This window comes from Barbus barbus (genome assembly GCF_936440315.1).
Source record: "Barbus barbus genome assembly, chromosome: 13".
In the NCBI taxonomy this organism is placed as follows: domain Eukaryota; kingdom Metazoa; phylum Chordata; class Actinopteri; order Cypriniformes; family Cyprinidae; genus Barbus; species Barbus barbus.
In genome coordinates, this window is record NC_136741.1 from 32,342,501 (window position 1) to 32,363,465 (window position 20,965).

General features: G+C 37.0%; 1 protein-coding gene across 1 annotated transcript in view; it reads left to right on the forward strand.

Moving 5' to 3' along the window:
* The window catches only part of LOC306879610 (protein TMEPAI-like), a 27,157-nt gene extending 15,057 nt beyond the window's left edge, over window positions 1-12,100 (forward strand). Inside the window, exons 2-4 of the mRNA XM_079432696.1 lie at window positions 8,703-8,857; window positions 9,641-9,694; window positions 10,714-12,100. Of these exons, the coding sequence (XP_079288822.1) occupies window positions 8,703-8,857; window positions 9,641-9,694; window positions 10,714-11,118 (614 nt within the window). The 3' untranslated portion in view covers window positions 11,119-12,100. The remainder of the gene's footprint in view (window positions 1-8,702; window positions 8,858-9,640; window positions 9,695-10,713) is intronic.
* The last annotated feature ends 8,865 nt before the right edge of the window (window positions 12,101-20,965 follow it).

Below are 20,965 nucleotides of genomic sequence, written 5' to 3' on the forward strand. Positions count from 1 at the left end.
GTGTGTGTGTGTGTGTGTGTGTGTGAGTGTGTGTTTGAGTGTTTGAGTGTTTGAGTGTTTGAGTGTTTGAGTGAGTGTGTGTGTGAGTGTGTGTTTGAGTGTGTGTTTGAGCGTGTCTGTCTGAGAAACCAGTCTGGGAAGTGTTTGTACTGCTGTGTGTGTGTGTGTGTGTGTGTGTGTGTGTGTGTGTGTGTGTGTGTGTGTTTGAGTGTGTGTGTGAGTGTGTGTTTGAGCGTGTCTGTCTGAGAAACCAGTCTGGGAAGTGTTTGTACTGCTGTGTGTGTGTGTGTGTGTGTGTGTGTTTGAGTGTGTGTGAGTGTGTGAGCGTGTCTGTCTGAGAAACCAGTCTGGGAAGTGTGTGTACTGCTGTGTGTGTGTGTGTGTGTGTGTGTGTGTGTGTGTTTGAGTGTGTGTGTGAGTGTGTGTTTGAGCGTGTCTGTCTGAGAAACCAGTCTGGGAAGTGTTTGTACTGCTGTGTGTGTGTGTGTGTGTGTGTGTGTTTGAGTGTGTGTGAGTGTGTGAGCGTGTCTGTCTGAGAAACCAGTCTGGGAAGTGTGTGTACTGCTGTGTGTGTGTGTGAGTGTGTGTGTGAGCGTGTCTGTCTGAGAAACCAGTCTGGGAAGTGTGTGTACTGCTGTGTGTGTGTGTGTGTGTGTGTGAGTGATTCCATCAGGTTGTTTTGTCTGAGAACACAGACAGGTTGGTCACGGTCACATCACATGACATTAATAGTGTCTGTTAGCGACAGGTTTCTGGAGGAACTATGACACATGGAGTCACGTGTTCTGTGTTCAGTTCATTCAAGCTTTGTGTGCAGGTTATCATTTACTAAAACCAACATTTTGTGGCTTGAAATAAAATAAGGTACTAAATAGCTAATAAATAATAAAACTTAATATAAACTATATTAACATAACAATGACAAAAATACACAAGAAAATATCTTAAGAAAATTAATTTTAAAGCTGCATTCTGTAACTTTTTTTGGTTAAAAGTGATCCAAATCAGCCAGTGGCTGGTTACATCTCCTTACTTTAGCCCGGTTCACACCGGTTAGCTTATAATAATGTTTTCTCATTTGAGTGGTACTGGTAGGAATTTGCTGGGATTTCGAGCGTGCCGCTGCGTCATTACGTCACGTCTGTCAACAGAAAGAAGTTTTCCTGGCTAGTAGCTATATATCGCAGGATGACGGATCGTTTATAGCCTTTTCTCACAGCAGCTGGAATAATTAAACTCATCATTTTGATTGTAGATTGTAATCCAGAAAGGTTTATGTGTTTATGAAACACAAGTGAGTGAAATTCGATTATATTTCTGATTACAGATAGCCTGTGTGGGATTGCACAAGTTTTGTATTTTAAAGAGAACCAGTTCAAAGGAAGAATAATTAGCTTTTTGGGTTAAAAAATCAAATAAATTCAAATAGTATGACAATTAGATTAGACTGTACAGAAATTGAAATCTACATGCTAATGCACACTATATAAATAGTCACGCAATGCTGATGTTGTTAACATTAATAATTTGAGAATAAAGTATAACAATAATAATAATTTGCACAGTTAGATGTGATATGAGCTAACTGATCGTTAGATTTAATCACCATTGTAGCGTGATTTATTGTAATGCTTGTTTCCTCAGTTGGTCAGAACAAACGTGGCAGACTTGTTACTTGTTCAGATGACAATATCCGAAAATTCTTATTTGGGTTATTCATGTTAGTTAATGCATTAAATGTTAACAAATCAAAAGCATTGCTAACATCTTACTACATCTTATTGTAAAGTTTTACTTGATTATTGGAGTATGTTTTACAATAAAATACTCTATGAGTATTTCTTCTTCAAAATTTCATGTTTAATTCAATGTTTTTCTTTCCCTTTCTTTTTAATTATTTGTGAAATTTACCAGCAATTCTGTGTGAAAGTTGTTTCAAATTAAATTCTACGTTAATTTAATATAAACTGAATATTTAGCCACTCAAAAAAAAAATGATTAGAAACGGTTTTCACTCAGAATTTACAAGTAAATTTCACAAGTGATTACAAGGAAATGCAAGCAACACTGAATTGAATGGTGTTTTGGAAACTGAAATATAGTTTTTGTGTGAAATGCGCTCTAATGTTCTTGAAAGAAATAATTCTTTAGAGTGCATGAAGACCGTTTTCAGTTTCAGGTTTGTTCTCTGATAAACGCTTGGCTGTGAATCATTCCAGCGCCATGAAGCACAGGCTGGAGTTTATCCAGAGTCTGGAATGTTATTTTGCCCGCGGGGCAGGAAGGTGCACCTGGCATCGGCCCGAACACAAACACGGCCGGAGCGACTCGAAGCACTCAAACGCCAGACACAGCGTGCTGAAGCAAAAACATCTGAGAACATTTAGCATGCGTTTCCATCCAGTGGTCACTTACTCGTTGGTGTTTTAGATGTAGCTTGTGTTTAAATGTGTCAATAAGCTTGCTCCAGATATTAAATGCCAATTAATAGTAAAACAGGGTAGTAGAGGGATCATTACAAGAGGTGTAACTACACAGAACTGCATAGAGCCTGAGAGAACCACTAAATTAGCTCAATCCACATTTTCAGTTCAGACACTGCTCTGGAACAGATTCAGATTCCTTTTATTTGTCATGTTTATGAAATTACGTTTCACACGTCCACACCTCAGTAATTCAGTCCCCAAATATAATCAGAATACTAATAAATAAGCTGAACAAATACTATAATATAAAATTAAAAAGTACAGTCTTTAAAATGCAGTTTGCCAGCTGAACTGAATCTTTCTGAGAAATATCAAAAAAGGGTTCAAACTAAAACAGGTTTGTGAACATTGATGGTTGTACACAGTCTTAGATTTTTGTTATGTTTACTGTGCTTGTTATTTTACATTCTTTATGGGAAGTCGTGGCCTAATGGTTAGAGAGTCGGACTCGTAATCGAAAGGTTGCGAGTTCGAGCCCCCGGCCGGCAGGAATTGTAGGTGGGGGGGAGGGAATGTCCAGCGCTCTCTCCACCCTCAATACCACGACTGAGGTGCCCTTGAGCAAGGCACCGAACCCCCAATTGCTCCCCGGGCGCTGCAGCATGGCTGCCCACTGCTCCGGGTGTGTGTTCACGGTGTGTGTGTGTGTGTGTGTGTGGATTTGTTCACTACTCACTGCTGTGTGTGTGCACTTGGATGGGTTAAACGCAGAGCACCAATTTCGAGTATGGGTCACCATACTTGACAATACGTCACGACTTTACTTTTTTTTTTTACTTAATTTTTAATTGTATTTTAAAAGCCTAACCAGGGACTGCGGCTGCAAATTAGCCATTGGCTAGAAGCCTGTATGTAGAGCATCTGCGATGTTATTCTGCATAGTCCCTGTTAAATAAACGAGTAAATAAATCAAATGAATATCGTGATGGATGTGTTTTGGTTTGCTGCTGGTTTAATTGTTCTCAGCCCGACCTCGGTGGAGAATGACGTCTGAATCCTCCTAAACGACGATTCCGTTTGTATTTCTCAGAATGAGTTCAACCGTCAGTCTCTCCCTCTCTCATTAAAGCATAGTTTGCATTGTTTACCACATGACCCGCCCTCGGCGTGTTTGAACGGCGTTACACAAACACACACAACATGTTCAGACGGATTCTTCCAGGCTCACCTGCGCCGCTAGACCAAACACACACGTCTGCTTATCCCAACATGCACGTCTGCACCTTCACCAGTGCTGTGCTAACACAACCCGTCCGGCCTAGTTCATCTAAACCTGCTGAAGTCCTGTGACTAGTGAAGGAGTCTCAAACACTGAACATATACAACAATATAGACGTTTTGGCCAAAATCTGATGATTGACGAAGGCTGATCTCATAGATTATGAGAAACAGTGTTCCAGTCTAAAATGTTAAAGCAATAGTTCGCCCAGAAAAGAACATTTGATGACTTTGCATCAGTGTCTCAGCAATGGATGCTCTGCAGTGAATGAGAGTCCAAACAGCTGATAAAAACATCACAATAATCCACACCACTCCAGTCCATCAGTTAACATCTGGAGAAGACTAAAGCTGAAACAAATCCAGCATTAAGATGTTTTTAACTCAAATACCATAGAGTCCATAATAACTCTTCCTCCAGTGAAAAAGTGTTCGGTCTGAATCAGGAGAGAAATCTGCAGATCAAGCAGTATTTACAAGACAAAACAGCTCTAAACAAATATGTGTCTGGATTTTGATGTGAGAGACAACAGGAGATGCATTTTTTCACTGGAGGAAGAGTTATTATGGATTACATTTCTACAAACCTGATGAAGAAACAAACTCATCCTGATCTGGGATGAACTGAGGATGAGCACATTTACAGCACATTTTCATTTTTGGCTGAACTATTCCTTTAATGTCCTGTAGAAGGACCATATTCACTATAATGTCACATGATCTTGTTTTTCTAAAACCCTCCCTAACCAGTCAGCATGAGGACTGCGGCCGTATGTTTTATGACGTTCGTCTGCAGTCAGACAAACTGCGATGTGTTTCCCACAGTCGGTTCTCAGTGAGCGAGAGAGTTTGTGTCTGTCTCTGTCTTTGTCCCTCTCTCTGTGTCTCTCTGCTTTGTCATTCCCATGGAAATTTGCAAGCAAATTCTGACACCCTGTGACCTCTCTCTCTCTCTCTCTCTCTCTCTCACACACTCACACACACACACACATGGCTACCACACCCACTCACCCATCTGTGGCACTGCCACTGTCAGCAGACTGTGTGTGTGTGTGTGTGTGTGTGTGTTTTGGTGCTTAATGGTCTATTTGGCAAAAAAGAAAGCAGCACACATTAGCACAGTGAGTACACACACACACACACACACACACATTTATCTGGCCATGTATACGAGCACATAATATAGACTTCTGTTGTTTTATCGTAAAATTAATTCTAATTACCACAGACTAACATAAACCACAAAAGAATAATTTTTTCTATTTAAAAATTGTTTTATAGATGAATATTTATATATTTTCTATACCATATGGTAACACTTTACAATAAGGTTCATTAGTTAACATGAACTAAGAATGAACAATGCATCATTTATTAATCTTAATTAATGTTAATTTCAGCATTAACTAATGCATTATTAAAATCACAAGTTGTGTTTGTTAACATTAGTTAATGTACTGTGAACTAACATAAACTGTGAACGATTGTATTTTTATGAACTAATGTTAACAAAGATGAAAGAAATATTGTAATAAATGTATTGTTCATTGTTTGATCGTGTTAGTTAATACATTAATGTTAATAAATGACACCTTATTAAGTGTTACCCAATATATACTGGATCAGCTTTATATTTTTATATATATATGTAATATGTGCTGGAGGAACTTTATGTATTTTAGATATAATATATGCTGGAGGAAGTTATTTTTTTTGGTATATAAATCCATTTTTCCAGTTAAAGACAGCCCTGAATGATCCTAAAGGGAGGTTTGGTCAGATTTAAACTCTTTTCTGAGGTCAGATTTGTTCCCAAACTGCAGTTAAACAAACACACACACACACACACACACACCCCTCCTCTCTCTGTCTGTCTGGCTCGACTGTGACCGTGAAGGCCCCGTGAGAAAGAGCCAGGGGAGGGGCGGAGCTTTGACCTCTCTTGACCCCTCATGACCCCTCCGTCACACTGCGTCTGATCTCTGAGTGTGTGTGTGTGTGTGTGTGTGTTTGCCGTCATCAGCTGCTCTTGTTGGCTCTCTGAATAGACGTCATAGTGTCAGTATTACAGCCTCATCGACTCAAACGACTGATGCTATTGTTGTTGTTTTATTGATTTCTGCTGAAAGCATGAAACACCAGAACCGAAGCCAGAGCTCATAACAGATAAGTGATGAAGAGATATTTGTCATTATTGGAATGATAACAACACAAAGGAACAGTATTGTTGGAATGACTTTGTTCCAGCTGATGAATGCTAAAAACACCATTCAGAATCAGTGTTATTTTAGTATTATTGGCATACTCTCATAGATTTCATAAATAATTTGAATGAGCATTTAGTTTTATATTTTTACTTAAAATATTTAAAAATTTCCTTTTTAGCATTTGTTTTTGTTTTTATTTTCATTTTTGTTGCATTTATAATAATTTTATCTTTTTTTTTTAAATATTAGTTTTAGGTAAATATTAGTATTTAGGTTTGTTTTTTAGTTTTTATCTGTTTACAGTTAGTAACTTTAGCTTAGCTTTAGTAAATTTCAAATGCAACTTAAAGTTATTCACCAAAGCACCTTTTTGTTTAGTGCACTTTTTGTTGTATATTTATAATTTTAAACAATTATTACTTTAATAGTAGAAAAAACATAACATTATTATGTGTTGGTGTGGATGTTAATATATTTCAATATTGTTATTATTATTGGTGTGAGCAGGCTTTAACTGCTGATAGAAATACCTTCATGAAGAAGAGATTTGTTGATGTATTCTGTGTAGTGACTGATGCAAAACATTTCAAATGAAACATTTCACAAAAATGTTGCCAGTCGTTTTGAATGTAACAGAGTTGGCAAATGTTTTGAAAGAGATATAAATGTATCTGTTTGGTGAGAATGATGCCGTAGCAGATGGATAAGATGCTTTAGCAGTAAATGATCTGTTCTGTGTGTGTGTGTGTGTGTGTGTGAGTGTGTGTGTGTGTGTGTGTGTGTGCACCTGGTATTCATCACGTCCTGGGGACCAAATGTCCCCACAAGGATAGTAATACCAGTAAATCTTAATCTTGTGGGGACATTTTTTGGTCCCCATGAGGAAACAAGCTTATAAATCATACAGCATAAAGTTTTTTGAAAATCTAAAAATGCACAAAGTCTCCTGTGAGGGCTAAGTTTAGGTGTAGGGTTGGTGTAGGGCAATAGCACACACAGTTTGTTCAGTATAAAAACCATTACGCCTATGGAGAGTCCCCATAAAACATGGAAACCCAACATGTGTGTGTGTGTGTGGACAGTCAGTCATTATGAATGTGTGTGTGTGTGTATGGCTCTGCGCTCGTGGCTCACGTCACGTCCTCGCACCATCAGCTGTCTCGCACTCTTTTTGTTTTCGTATGCAAACCGACTCGCTCAGACAATTCAGTCTAGACCGGCGGCGCTCCGGCCCGTCCCCCTCGTACCCATCTGCCCCGGGGTGTGTGGGAACGCAGGGGCTTCAGTGTTAGTTTGTCTCTGGTGGATGTGGATGTGCATCATGCAGCTCCATGCGGTGGACGGTTTGCATCCGTGTGTTCAGACGCGCTGCAGTGGTGAGTCTGACGCTCTTATTTAAAAATGTATCACCTGTATGTATTTTAGAATTTTTGTCTAGTGTAGATCTGAAATGTCTTTTATAACTTTTTGTTAATTGTATACCTTGTGTAATTTATTCTGAGATCGCCATGAAAGTAGCCTTGATGCTGGCATGGTGTTAAAAAGTGAATAAATAAATAAATGATAGTGTCTTAGAGAAGCTGCTGTGTGTTTTTAACAGCTGTTGGAGGTTCAGGCTGCTGGGTTTGTCTTTGTTTGATTTCATTATTTTGATCGGGTCAGTCCTTGCAAGTGTGATGGTACAATTGAGATCAGTTTTCTGTGTCTGGACATCTTTTAAGATTGACTGTGATGCTGACTAAACTATGAAAATATCTGCATATCCAGCATGCAAAAGTTTGGGGTTAATACGTTTTTTTTTTTTTTTTTAAGAAATTAATGCTTTATTCATTAAAGGAAATCAGTATATTATTATGATTTCTGAAGATCATGTGACACTGAAGACTGGAGTAATGATGCTGAAAATACAGCTCTGATCACAGAAATACATTACAGTTTAACACATATTCACATAGAAAACAGATAAATGCAGCCTTGGTGAGCAGAAGAGACTTTTTCCAAAAAACATTTCAAAAACTCTTACTGAGCCCAAACACTGGTGTATAGCCTAAATGTGTTTCGGTAGATGTTTCCTTTCCATATAATGTTCAGTATTAACTGTTCATGGACTCAATGAATTGTTTAAAGTTTGGTCTGGTCTCTGGAACTAGTAGTTTTTTGAACTATTATTGGTAGAAATTATAAATGTTGTTTTACTGTAAAATCTTTTTTAATCTTAATTAGATTTTTTTTTTTTATCAGATTTTTTTGTCTTTTCTGAACAGTATTTTCACATTTACTCAAGTTTTCACTTATATCTGTCCCTGCAGCACAAAAGCAGTCATGAGTAACACAGGTATATTTGTAGCAATAGACAACAATACATTGTATGGATCAAAATTATACATTTCTCTTTTATGACAAAAATCATTAGGATATTAAGATCATGTTCCATGAAGATATTTAGTACATTTCCTACAGTAAATATATCAAAACTTCATTATTGATTAGTAATATGCATTGCTAAGAACTTCATTTGAACAACTTTAAAGGAGATTTTCTCAATATTTAGATTTTTTTGCTCCCTCAGATTCCAGATTTTCTAATAGTTGTATCTCAGACAAATATTGTCCTATCCTAACAAACCATACATCAATGGAAAGATGATTTATTCAGCTTCAGATGACCCTTATGACTGGTTTTGTGGTCTGGGATCAAATATTTAGAATGCTATTAATAGCTTGACATTCAGTGAGATTTACAGTACTTCTGTGTGTGTGTGTGTGTGTGTGTGTGTGTGTGTGTGTTGCAGCCCAGCTGGAGTTTGTTCAGATTCTGGTGATCGTGGTGGTGATGATGATGATGGTGGTGGTGATCACGTGTCTGCTGAATCACTACAGACTGTCTGCGCGATCTCTCATCTCCCGCCACGGACGAGTGCACAGACGACACCTGCCCCTGCCGTCGGTAAGAAACACACACACACACACACACACACTGTCCGTGATGGCTTCGTTCACACACGCTGATGTCTGTCTCACTCCAGGCATTGCATCACAGTGGAGTAACTCTTCTAATTTTAGGTTCAGCTTGGTCACATTATCATTGACTCACGACGCTCGTGTGTGTGTGTGTGTGTGTGTGTGTGAGATTAATCATCCCATAATTCTGATTTTTGCTCTTGTTCGTGTGTGTCTATTAATCTAGATAATTTAGCAGTTGAACTGTAAAGAACTCACTAAAGAAATCCTGACACCTAGTGGATGTAGATCAACTTCCTCACAATATGACATACTATAGTATGTAATGATCAAACACATTATGATTCATCATGTTATCATAATTGAATCATGATTGAAATGGAGCCAAATGTGTGAGAGGTGACCAGCGTTCATGCTGAGAAATGATGCTTTCAGAGTCTCTTCTAGATTAACTGTAGGAAACGAATGTATATTAATCATTTTAAAAAATCTGCAAACATATATTGTATATTTCACATCCTTATATAAATGTAAGGATCTAAAGTAATCAAATGATCAGTGAAAATCAGTGAACGTGACATACTGAATTGAGCTGAAATCCTTGTATTATGTGAGCAGAGTGTGTGACGTGATAGAAGAGACATGAAACTTAAGTGACTTAAACAAATTAAAAACTATTAAATTACTAAGAAGAATGTCAGCCCAGTTTCTTGGTTTGTCCTGCATAATTTGTAATGTTTTTCTCTCTGTTTTTCCTCATTTTTCGCAGGAGGGCAGTCTGTGGTCCTCTGATGGTCCCAGCTCTTCTAGTGCCATGAGTGAGGTATGATTCATTTCATCAATAACTGCATTTATGTGCAAAACATGCTGTTCTTGCTCTATACTCTCATCCAGAGATGACTACTGTTTATTTCCAGAAAATAAGTAACACCTGACTACAGAAGTCAAAATTTAACTTGTTGAAAGAAAAAAAGTTGCATTCAGAAATAATGTTAAATACAGTAAATAAATCATTTACAAACATTGTAAACACTATAAACATGTATTTTAGTTCCTTTGAACACTCCACAATAAATCCTTTCAATTTAACAGTATCCAGAACAAAACATAAATTAAAAATATAAAAAGTATAAAACAAATGTAAATTATAGTGGCACTCAATAGAAATAACATGCATTATAAATGCCAAGCCTAAACAATTCTATTTAAAGTAAAACTGAAACTATCAGCTTCAGGAAAAGAGCTGTACAAATAAACTTTAGCTCACATACTCATTTTATTCTGTACAAATCCAAATATGTGGCTTAATGCATGTTTTGGAAAAGTCTCAGCATGTTTCAGATGCTAAAATAAATAAATATCACTTATATTCCTTAATTATGGGGAATTGTTGCATAATTCCAAATAAATAAATTATGATCCACAAATAAATAAAATGAAATCCACAAAAGGTCACAAACATGAATTCAATTCACAAAAAATGAGATTTGCAAATAAAAAACATTCACAAATATCTTCTTATGTCACAAACACAACTTTGCCTGGCATTCATTTATGGATCGCTTTGTGGATTTTGAAACATTTCTAGCGTCAAGACACTGGCAATCCACAAATGCATGGACTCCACCCACCGTCTACTCAAGCCAATCAGATAACAGCCTCACTTCGCTGATCAATCATAGCACGTTCTCGCTATAGCCAATTACGTTTCGCTTTACAATCAGGGCGGTCTCCTCCTGAAATAACTTCATTCATCTGCGTTGGCTCAAATAGGAAGTATAAGGGCCATACAAATTGGTACAGTAAACAATGTTTATAATGGGATTTCTGTCTCTCTCGCAGGTTTACGCTCCGGACCGGGTGCCGTCGTACCTTCAGCGCGAGCGTCTGTTGCGCTTCCAGCCCACGTTGCCGTACCTCCCTCACGCCATCATCGACCTCCCGCCGACCATCTCTCTGTCAGACGGCGAGGAGCCTCCGCCGTACCAGGGCCCCTGTTCCCTTCAGCTGCGGGACCCCGAGCAACAGCTGGAGCTCAACCGCGAGTCGGTCCGAGCGCCGCCTAACCGCACCGTGTTCGACAGTCCACTCATCGCTCCACCGGCGTACAGCGAGGTCATCGGCCACTACTATCACCCCACATCACAGACTCACCCCACAGCGCTGGTGCAGGGCGCGATCCACATCAGCCACACCGACAGCAGAAACACACGCAGCAAAGACAAAGCCAAAGCACAGCACGTCTGACACTCAGCTGCCTCTCTTCCTCTTCTGGGGCCTCATTTATAAAACAGTGCGCAGAAACCATACGAAAATTTGATCTTACAATCATATGCGTTACTAGGGTTGGGTATCGTTTTAATTTCATCAATTCTGATTCTGATCGATTGCCAGTTTCGATTCCAATGTGGTTAAAAAAAATCTAACATTTAGATATCAAGCATATCTGTGTCCCTGCAGCACAAAAGCAGTCATGAGTAACACAGGTATATCTGTAGCAATAGACAACAATACATTGTATGGATCAAAATTATACATTTCTCTTTTATGACAAAAATCATTAGGATATTAAGATCATGTTCCATGAAGATATTTAGTAAATATACCGTAAATATATCAAAACTTAATTTTTGATTAGTAATATGCATTGCTAAGAACTTCATTTGAACAACTTTAAAGGAGATTTTCTCAATATTTAGATTTTTTTGCTCCCTCAGATTCCAGATTTTCTAATAGTTGTATCTCAGACAAATATTGTCCGATCATAACAAACCATACATCAATGGAAAGCTAATTTATTCAGCTTCAGATGATGTAGAAATCTCAATTTCACTAAATTGACCCTTATGACTGGTTTTGTGCTCCAGGGTCACATTTATTCTGTGTCTCTTTTTGCTAAATATTTAATTGCTTCAGAATACCATGAACAAAAATCAGCCGGCTGCATAAAAACTGGACTGGATTAAGAGCTGTTTTTGTGCAAAATAGAGCGGCACGATTCTGGATAAATTCAGACTTTTTTTTCTTTTTTTTAATGAAGGTTGAAATTCTCTGAAGTTCTTTCTGAAGAAAAAAATATTAGACAACTAAACAAAATCTGATGGAATTTCTGAATGATTCAGTGACTCACTGAACATGGACTCGTTTCATTACTGGATGAATCAGTGTTTTCGAATCAATCTCTTGAATGAATGATTCAAAGACGAACACATTTTTAACAGCCCCAGCTAAAAAAAAAAAAAAAAGATGCACACACAGGAATTGATAGGTGGAATTGAAATCTTAATTTTACAGCAAGTATCCGATTCTGGAATTGGAATTGATTTTTGATTCCCAACCCTATGCGTGCGCGTGATTCATAGAATGAACATATGCACAGAAAACGCACGTATGCCTCTCTTTCAGATGTGAACTCTATATCGCAAATGATCTTAAACTTGCGCGCAACTGAATGATTTCAGCTGCTGAATAATGTCATTAACATATAAAAGATCACCAGTCATCGTCTAAATTTCCAAAACCTGCAGTGCTCCTTCAAGACAAAGTGTGTACGTCTGCTCAGACCCTGACGTCAGTGACGCTAAGCTCTTTTCCACTTCAAAGGCAGTTTTTACAAATATAGTTGAGGCCCGTGTTGTTGCCCGAGAGGCAGCGCTTCAGACTTTCTATACATATTTACATGATATTTGTCCTCAGTGCTCTTAGTCTCTCTGTACTCAAACTCTGACCACAAACAGAAACGCTTCCTTTCAGCCCGTTAAGATTCGGTCTTCCTCTTAGAAACAGTAATCACCGTCTCATGATTCTTCATCACAGTTCTTCTTCTGTTAGACGTGCGTGACTTCCTCATCAGAGTTCAGCACAATACTCAAAGCATCCGACTGTTTTGGAGCAGATGTGGAAGTGTTTGTTCAGTTGTTTGTGGTCAGAGAGAGAGTTAATGCTTCAGCGGTAATGTACGTGTGTGTATATAGGCTACTATATCAATATATATATATATATATATATACATGTATATGGAAAACTGAAAAACAAACTTAAAAGCACGGTTTTAGAGTTATTTATATAAATGTCTAAAATTGCACTATTTTTAATGTAACGATATGACAGGCCTCGGCTTGTGATTGGTCCACAGATGGTGTGAGTGTCCTGGATGCTGGTTAATGATGAGTGTGAGTGAGTTAACCGGTTAACTCTGCTTAACTCATCCGGATGTGTCGAACGCCTTTGCTTCACAGCTCGACTGAACAAATCTGAATCAATGTCGCTGAGAGTTCTAGAGATCAACGGTAGTCATTTTAACTAGATTAACTAGTGTTAGCTTCGGTTTCTTAAGTGTATTTGCCTTAATTTTATTCTAGATTCTAGAAACCTGGATACACAATCATTGATGTTTAGAACAGAAAGGATTTCTTCTGCTCGGCTGTGGCGCAGCGGCTTGGGTTCACATGCGGCGTCTCTTATAGCACTTTACCGACTCGTGGGAGGAAAACAATCGATGACTCGTTTGGAGTAAACGAGCACTAAAGCAAACGAATATGCAACTGCTCCCTGATCGGACGACGTGCGCAGAGCTGAAATCACATCATGGGATTGGTAACGATCTTGAGCTTCACCAGGAGAGACAGCCGCTCTGATTCGGAGTCACTGAATCAATGAATCTAAGATGAACACAATCTCATTCACTCGCTGCCAAACAGTGACTGCTGGTGAACCCCATGATTCGGTCTGCGCTCGTCTGTGCGCTCGGGGAATATCGGGTCCGATTTTGCCATGTTCGGTTTTACTCCAGAGAACCGCTGCTAACAGGAAGTCAACAGCTGGAGAGAGGAACTCAACCAGAAACTGAACCTAGTCTAGTCTAAAAGGTGATTCTGTATTGTTGTTTTAGTCATAGATGTTCAGAATGATTCGTTTGCCATTTCTGTAAATATAAATTCCATATTATAACCTAGTAACTGGCCATATGCAGACTTTAATCTAGCTGTTTCAATATCCAAACTAGTTAGTTGCTAACTAACTACCCTTGGGTCATTCGGTTTATTATATTTTAGCAATAGATGTTTAGAATAATTTGTTTGCCATTTTTATAATATATATTCCATATTATAACGGAGTAATTGGCCATATGCAGATTTTAATCTGGCTGTTTAAAATAAATACCCAAACTAGTTAGCGATAACTAACTACCCATGGGCATTTTTTATTACATTTTACTCATAAATGTCCAGAATAATTAATTTTCCATTTTTATATTATATATCCCATATTATATCTGGCCAAATCCAGACTTCAATCTGTCTGTTTACATTCAGATTTAGTTAGTTGGTGACTAACTAGCTGTGGGTTGTTGTTTTATTATATTTTAGTCATAGATGTTCAGAATCATTAGTTTGCCTTTTTTAATATTACAGTATATATTCCATATTACGACTGAAGTAATTGGCCAAATCCAAACTTTTATCCAACTGTTTAAATTCCAAACTGGTTAGTTGGTAACTAACTACTAGTGGGTTGATATTTTTATTATATAGCATATTTTTTATGCTATATTTTTCAAATTGTAATTAATGGTCAGAATGTAGACTTTAATGCGACTGTATGAATTCCAGTCTAGTTAGTTGGTAACTAACTACCCGTGGGTCGTTCTCTCTCCAGCTGCGGCGTGATGTCTTCCCTTTACAGAGACGGCCGTTTGTTCCCTGTGAGATGCCAGTGTGTCACATGCCCCCGTCAGCCAATCAGGTGGCCGTTGACAGGAAGTGACAGTGTATGCATGATGATGATGATGATGATGATGATGATGAGGTAGTTTAGTGGAGAGAGTTGCAATATACCGACTATTTGCCTTTTGATAATGTAGTTAGTTGCTTAGCTCAGATTAAAGATATACTAGTTGTTTTTTATTATTGTTTCTTCTTGTTTAAAGGTCATTTTTGTTTCGTTCACTCACTAAACAGACGGCAGGTTTGTGATCAAGTTCAAGTTTATTTGTATAGCACTGTTTACGATACAAATCGTTGCAAAGCAGCTCTACAGGAAATTAAGTTTCCACAATATATTTATATATTGCAGAACCTTAAAATATTTAACTTATGGCACAATTTGTTAATTGTGTATGTTGTCTGAGCGTTGGCATCCTCTGAGGTCCTCTGAGGGGTTGGCATCATCTCTTCTCAGGTGTTCAGTCGTCTCAGATCATTTAAGGGTTGGATCCAGACTGAAGCTTCTGTCATTCCTAGTTACCACGGGATGTTAATCAACAGAGAAACAAATAGAGACATAATTAGTGTAGCTGCTGTTCCATCTAAGCAAAAATTATTTGTTCAACCCAAGCTAAAGAATAATAATAATGTACATTTGATCAGATATAACTGCAGTACAAGATTATAAGATGCATTATGTGAATGCTTGGCTAAAGAGATGTGTCTTTAATCTAGATTTAAACAGAGAGAGTGTGTCTGAACCCCGAACGTTATCAGGAAGGCTATTCCAGAGTTTGGGAGCCAAATGTGAAAAAGCTCTACCTCCTTTAGTGGACTTTGCTATCCTAGGTACTTTTGTTCACTCGACCCTGTGCTTTAATCCCTCGTTTGAGAGGCTCGTTAATGTGAGTGCAGACTGAAGAAACGTGACGAGTGCCTTCCAGTCTCCAGCACAGACTCGTGTGTGTGTGTGTGTGTGTGTGTGTTTAGTTCCGTTGCCTTTATGTTTGAAACGCCCCCATAATTACATCTGCATCAGAATGCATTTGATGCACTTTTGATTTAGAGAAATGAAGCACAAGAAGAATCCAAACAACGGGTCTGGTTCACGGATGTCTGCTCATCTTCATCTTCATGTTGCTTTAGTCTGGATGAATGAGTTTCTGAGCTCTTAATCAAATCACTGAAGGCTTTCCGTGTGAAAAGAGGCATTTCCAAAGAAGAACTTTCTCTCCAGTGATTGAAGCTCTTATGTTTTCTCTGCTGTTGCATTGCTTTGGGTTTGAACATGCCATTGAACGCTCTCTGCGGTTGCAATATGAACATATTTACATAGAGAATCAGCAGTCCTGTAGAGTTTAGTGGCTCAAACATGCCTGTTATTGTCAGTAATGACCGCTTATATGTCACGCTTTTGTTTTTATTTATATCGGATCCTGAAAGTGTTACCGTGTTTCTCTTTGGGACAGTGTCTATTACACACCATCTTATACAATCTCATGCATTTCAATTAGCTGCCAATTAATTAAATAAAACATTTTGTAAAATAACACATGTGCAGGTTGTTGCTTTTATTCCTCCTTTGTGTTTGTATACATATTACTTTTGTGTGGTTTATGTCTTTTGTGGTTTCAAAGACAAAAAATGTTAAAAAGCACATCAGAAATGTACTTCGGAACAGATTGATCATAGAAGTCATTGATGCAGTGAGAATATGAAGGACAAAACAGCTCAATTTTACTCAAACTGAGCAAAACTATGAATTTGCTGCAGATGCTGATATTTCTATGATGAAATACTGCTGCTTGTGATGTAAATCAATGAGATGTTTATAACAGTTCAGCAGATACTGACATTAAATGATCTAAATATCAGTCGTCGCTCTATATCTCCAGTAATATGTCTCAGTAAGATGAGACTGAAATGATCCAAACATATATAATGCAATGCTGATTGAGAGATGAAGAAATAAACTCCTCAGAAGATCCTGATGATCAGATTTGAGACGCACTGATTTATCTAGAAAATAATTGATGGAGAATCAAGTAAAGCTGAGCTGCTTCAGTCCAGTAAGAGTTCATCTGGAGATATGACTGCAGTTATTCTGACGCTTACTTGATCAAAATCAGTCCAGATTTGACACGAGAAGCAGCCGCTGAAGCTGGACGCTTGTACAATTACACTAGAAGAGCTTTTACTGGATAAAACACTCTAACCTCTCAATCAGACGACAGAAGACATGAGGAGATTGAGAAGGCTAGTTGATGATGTACAGTAGGCTGTAAAGTGTGTGTGTGTGTGTGTGTGTGTGTGTGTTCTATGTTTGTGTGTTTGCTGTTGTAGATCCAGCAGGTGGCGCTGTAAGACATCAGATCAGTCAGTATCTGCTTCTGAAGTTCATGGTTTGTCAAGCAGGTGTCAGGCTCGTCTCAAGGATGATGTTCCTTATTTCAGGTTTTAAAAATAATTTTCATATCATATTCATATCAGTGCGGTGACGTGAGTCTGTATGAGCAGGAATCACTGCTTCTGTTCTGAGCCCATCATCAGTACATTTTATAATGATTTGCACATTTAGCAAAGAAAGAAATGTAAAATACATAAACAATCAGTAAGCATGGCCTGTGCCATCTGTTATTACTTTACAGTCAACAGTGATTCCTTTCATTCATTTTCAATTTAAGTTGTCTTTACATACAATATGCCAAAGCACTATATACAAAACAAGTAAAGACAAGGATAAGAAATATGAACTATTACAATAACAATTAAATAATTAAAATTATGTTAAAATAATTAAATTAAAAAATCATTAAAATAAGGTGGTAAGTAGTGAATAGTAAAAAAAGTACATTAATATAATACAATTTATAGATCAATAAATGAATATATATTAAATTAATAATAAATAGTCCTTTATTTTTGTTGTGATCAATCCTGAGATAGACTCGACACTAGTTACAGTGGATTGATTAACCTGAGTGATATCTGTTTATTCTGGTTTAATGAAACGATCAAGAATTAATTCAACACTTGAACATTTAATACAGTTAATAAAGCATACTCAAATGTTTTAACTATAATTACTTATTAGGAAAATATAGGAATATTTACACTAACAAAGTATTTCAAAATTTCATAACTAACCCTAAGATTAATCGAGCATCTTTTACAAGAAAACACTATTTCAGTCCTCCAAATTTCACATTTCATTCAATGCATTACATGACAGTTTCTTTGTAATTGTACATTATTTCTGAGTGAAAAGTGTTTCTGTGTAATTTCTTGGTCAGCTTAGACTCATTCAGCTCTGGAAGATCACAGGGTTAAACTGGTTTAGCAGGTACAGCTGTGGTTTCCGGTTCAGTCTGGTTTATGAAACTCTTTCTCTATCAGCTCTTGAGCAACAGGCTTCAGCTCGGGTCACTCCAGCGCCAGACATACATGTGCATCTGCTAGCTATTACTAACACCCGCTCTTCATCATCATCATCATCAGAGGGAATGTGCTGACTCACGATGCACATGTGAACACGTTAAGCAGTACAGAACACATGCAACTCAGCACTAAATCCAGCTAACATTCTGGCAATGTTCTCTCAAAATTCTGAACAAACGTTCTTCCAGCAACATTAATAGAATGTTCATGTTCAGGTTTGGAACAACTTGAGGGTGAGTAAAGAAATGACAGAATTTTTACTTTATGGTTAATAATGATCTTAAGATACAAAAACGATCAATATCACAAGTTTTTGTTTTTATTTGTTGTACTATTTATACGCATTTTCATGAGACCGTGCTCTTTTTTCAAAACATTTAAGAAACTGGAGATTTTGAACATTCAACAATTTCAGAAATAACATTTTTATAGCTTAATATGAATGCTAGCAAGAACATATATTTGTTATTATCACTAGAGAAGAAAATGTGCATAGCTGATATTCAACTCATTTCTTTGGTTTGTAGAGAGTGAACCGATCATCCGCCTCAAACCAGAGTCCTTCATGTGAGTTGGACTCATAAAGCTGGCCTGGAGTGTTGAAATCTCTGTTAAACAGTTATTGGTGAGATAAGATGGTCGTGTACTGAATTCTGTAAAGAGGGTGAGAGGAACAGCGTGTTCATTTCTGCTGCTGAGTTCATGTTCACGCAGAACCAGTCTGATAAGAGCTGGAAAACATGTTGTTCCTGAAGAGCTCCGTCAGAGACTGGACTGAAGCTGCTCTTCTGTGACAGAGAAACATCTCATCATAACACACAACAAAGCATCTCAATTACATGGAAAAAACTTCATCGCATCACAATTGTGAGTCAGACAGGAACGAAACAGCAAAGATTTCTGTTCTCAAAAAATTATTATTGACTAGTTGCATCTATTTGGTTATATTTAAATCATCTTACTTTCAAAATGCATTTATTCAGATTGCTTAGAATCTGCATAAATTAATAATTCTGAAAACAAAAATAAACATGGTCAGTATAGCTAAGTTATGAAAACTTTACTCCTGAATGATCTCTGAATGTTCAATTCTTTTTTAATGTGTTATACAAGCACAATTATACTGAGAAATTATTGAAGCTATTTTATGATTAAAAGAAGAACAAGTGTCTGCCAAAGGACTCAGAAATCAACTGAATTAAAAGGTAAACATTTTATCTTGGTTATGTGAACATTAAGGGAACATTACATTGTATCGTTTAGCAAACATGAGAATGTTACTTTAATATTCTCTGAATCTCTGAAACAAGGAGTAACATTTAAAAACCTTTAGATGAGAATCCAACTAAAATATTTGAGAAGAAAACCTGTTATTAGTCATATTACAGCTGCTTCATTCATGTGTGACTCACAAATTCAATCGCATGAAGTTTATTAGTTTGGAACTATGTAATCCAAAAATATGGAAATTTTATATGCAATTGAAATACAGCTGTAAATTTCCTACCGTAAATATATCAAAACTTCATTTTTGATTAGTAATATGCATTGCTAAGAACTTCATTTGAACAACTTTAAAGGAGATTTTCTCAATATTTAGATTTTTTTGCTCCCTCAGATTCCAGATTTTCAAATAGTTGTATCTCAGACAAATATTGTTCTATCATAACAAACCATACATCAATGGAAAGATTATTTATTCAGCTTCAGATGATGTATGAATCTCAATTTCACAAAATTGACCCTCATGACTGGTTTTGTGCTCCAGGGTCACATATCTTTTCTTTGAAAGCAGTGCAGAACAGAACAGAGTTGCAGCAGATGTTATGTAATGAATGAATGAATCCTGCTGATCTTTGCTCTGGTTTCTCCATCATCATGGACGTCATCCAACATATTTCTGCTTCCCTAGAAAGTCTGGTATTTGGCAGCAGCACAATACTGACGTTATATGAGGCTCAGGCCTGAGAACGTGCCCCAGTTACCCAGCATGCTCTGCTGCGGAGCGATAACTCTCAGCTTTGAAGCCTGTGTTTCTGCTGTTCAGAAACACGTGAGCAGCTCGTCACATCTCTCACACGAGCAAATACTGACCAACGACTGACCAAACGTCAGCAGAGACACTGAGCTTCATGTAGAGGTCAGGAACCTCAGGAGCCTCCAACACAGCGGAAACATCTATTCAAGTTAATTACAATAAAGTGCAGTACATTATATTTAAACATTCAAATGATAAAATACATGTGCAACACTGCAAAACTTACTATTTTTGTCTTGTTTTCTAGTATAAATATCTAAACATTCTTGAATCAAGACGCAGTTACTGTACAAGTAAAATGACTTAAGATATTATGTCTTGTTTCCTGAAAAAAAGGATCTAAATTCTGTTAGTTTTTGCTTAAAACAAGCAAAAATATCTGTCAGTGGGGTCAGAAAAATAATCTTAATTCAAAGGCTAAACAAGATTATTTTTCTTGCCCCACTGACAGATATTTTTGCTTGTTTTAAAGCAAAAACTTATTAACTCATTTTTTTTTATAGTCATTTTACTTGTAAAATAAATTATTTAAATTTAGATATTTATACTAGAAAACAAGACAAAAATCCTTTTTTTGCAGTGAACATAACATGCATCATATTTCTTTACTCTTCTTTCACTGCAGCAATAACTTTAATAAACAAGAAAAAAATGTAATTAATTTTAATCAATAAATAAATAAATAACATATTTCTTCCTCATTTACTCATGTTGTTTCCATTAAAATATTATCTTGAATAAGTATTAAACATTAAAACATTGCTGAGTAAGTATTGAGTCAAAGTTTTTGCCAGTAAAAAAAATAACAGATTAATATAAAAAATAAAATGATTTTTTTTTTAATTCAATGAATCTTGGAGAAGGCTCTGCTTCCTAATCTAGTTGTTTATACAGCTGGCGTTGTGTATGATGA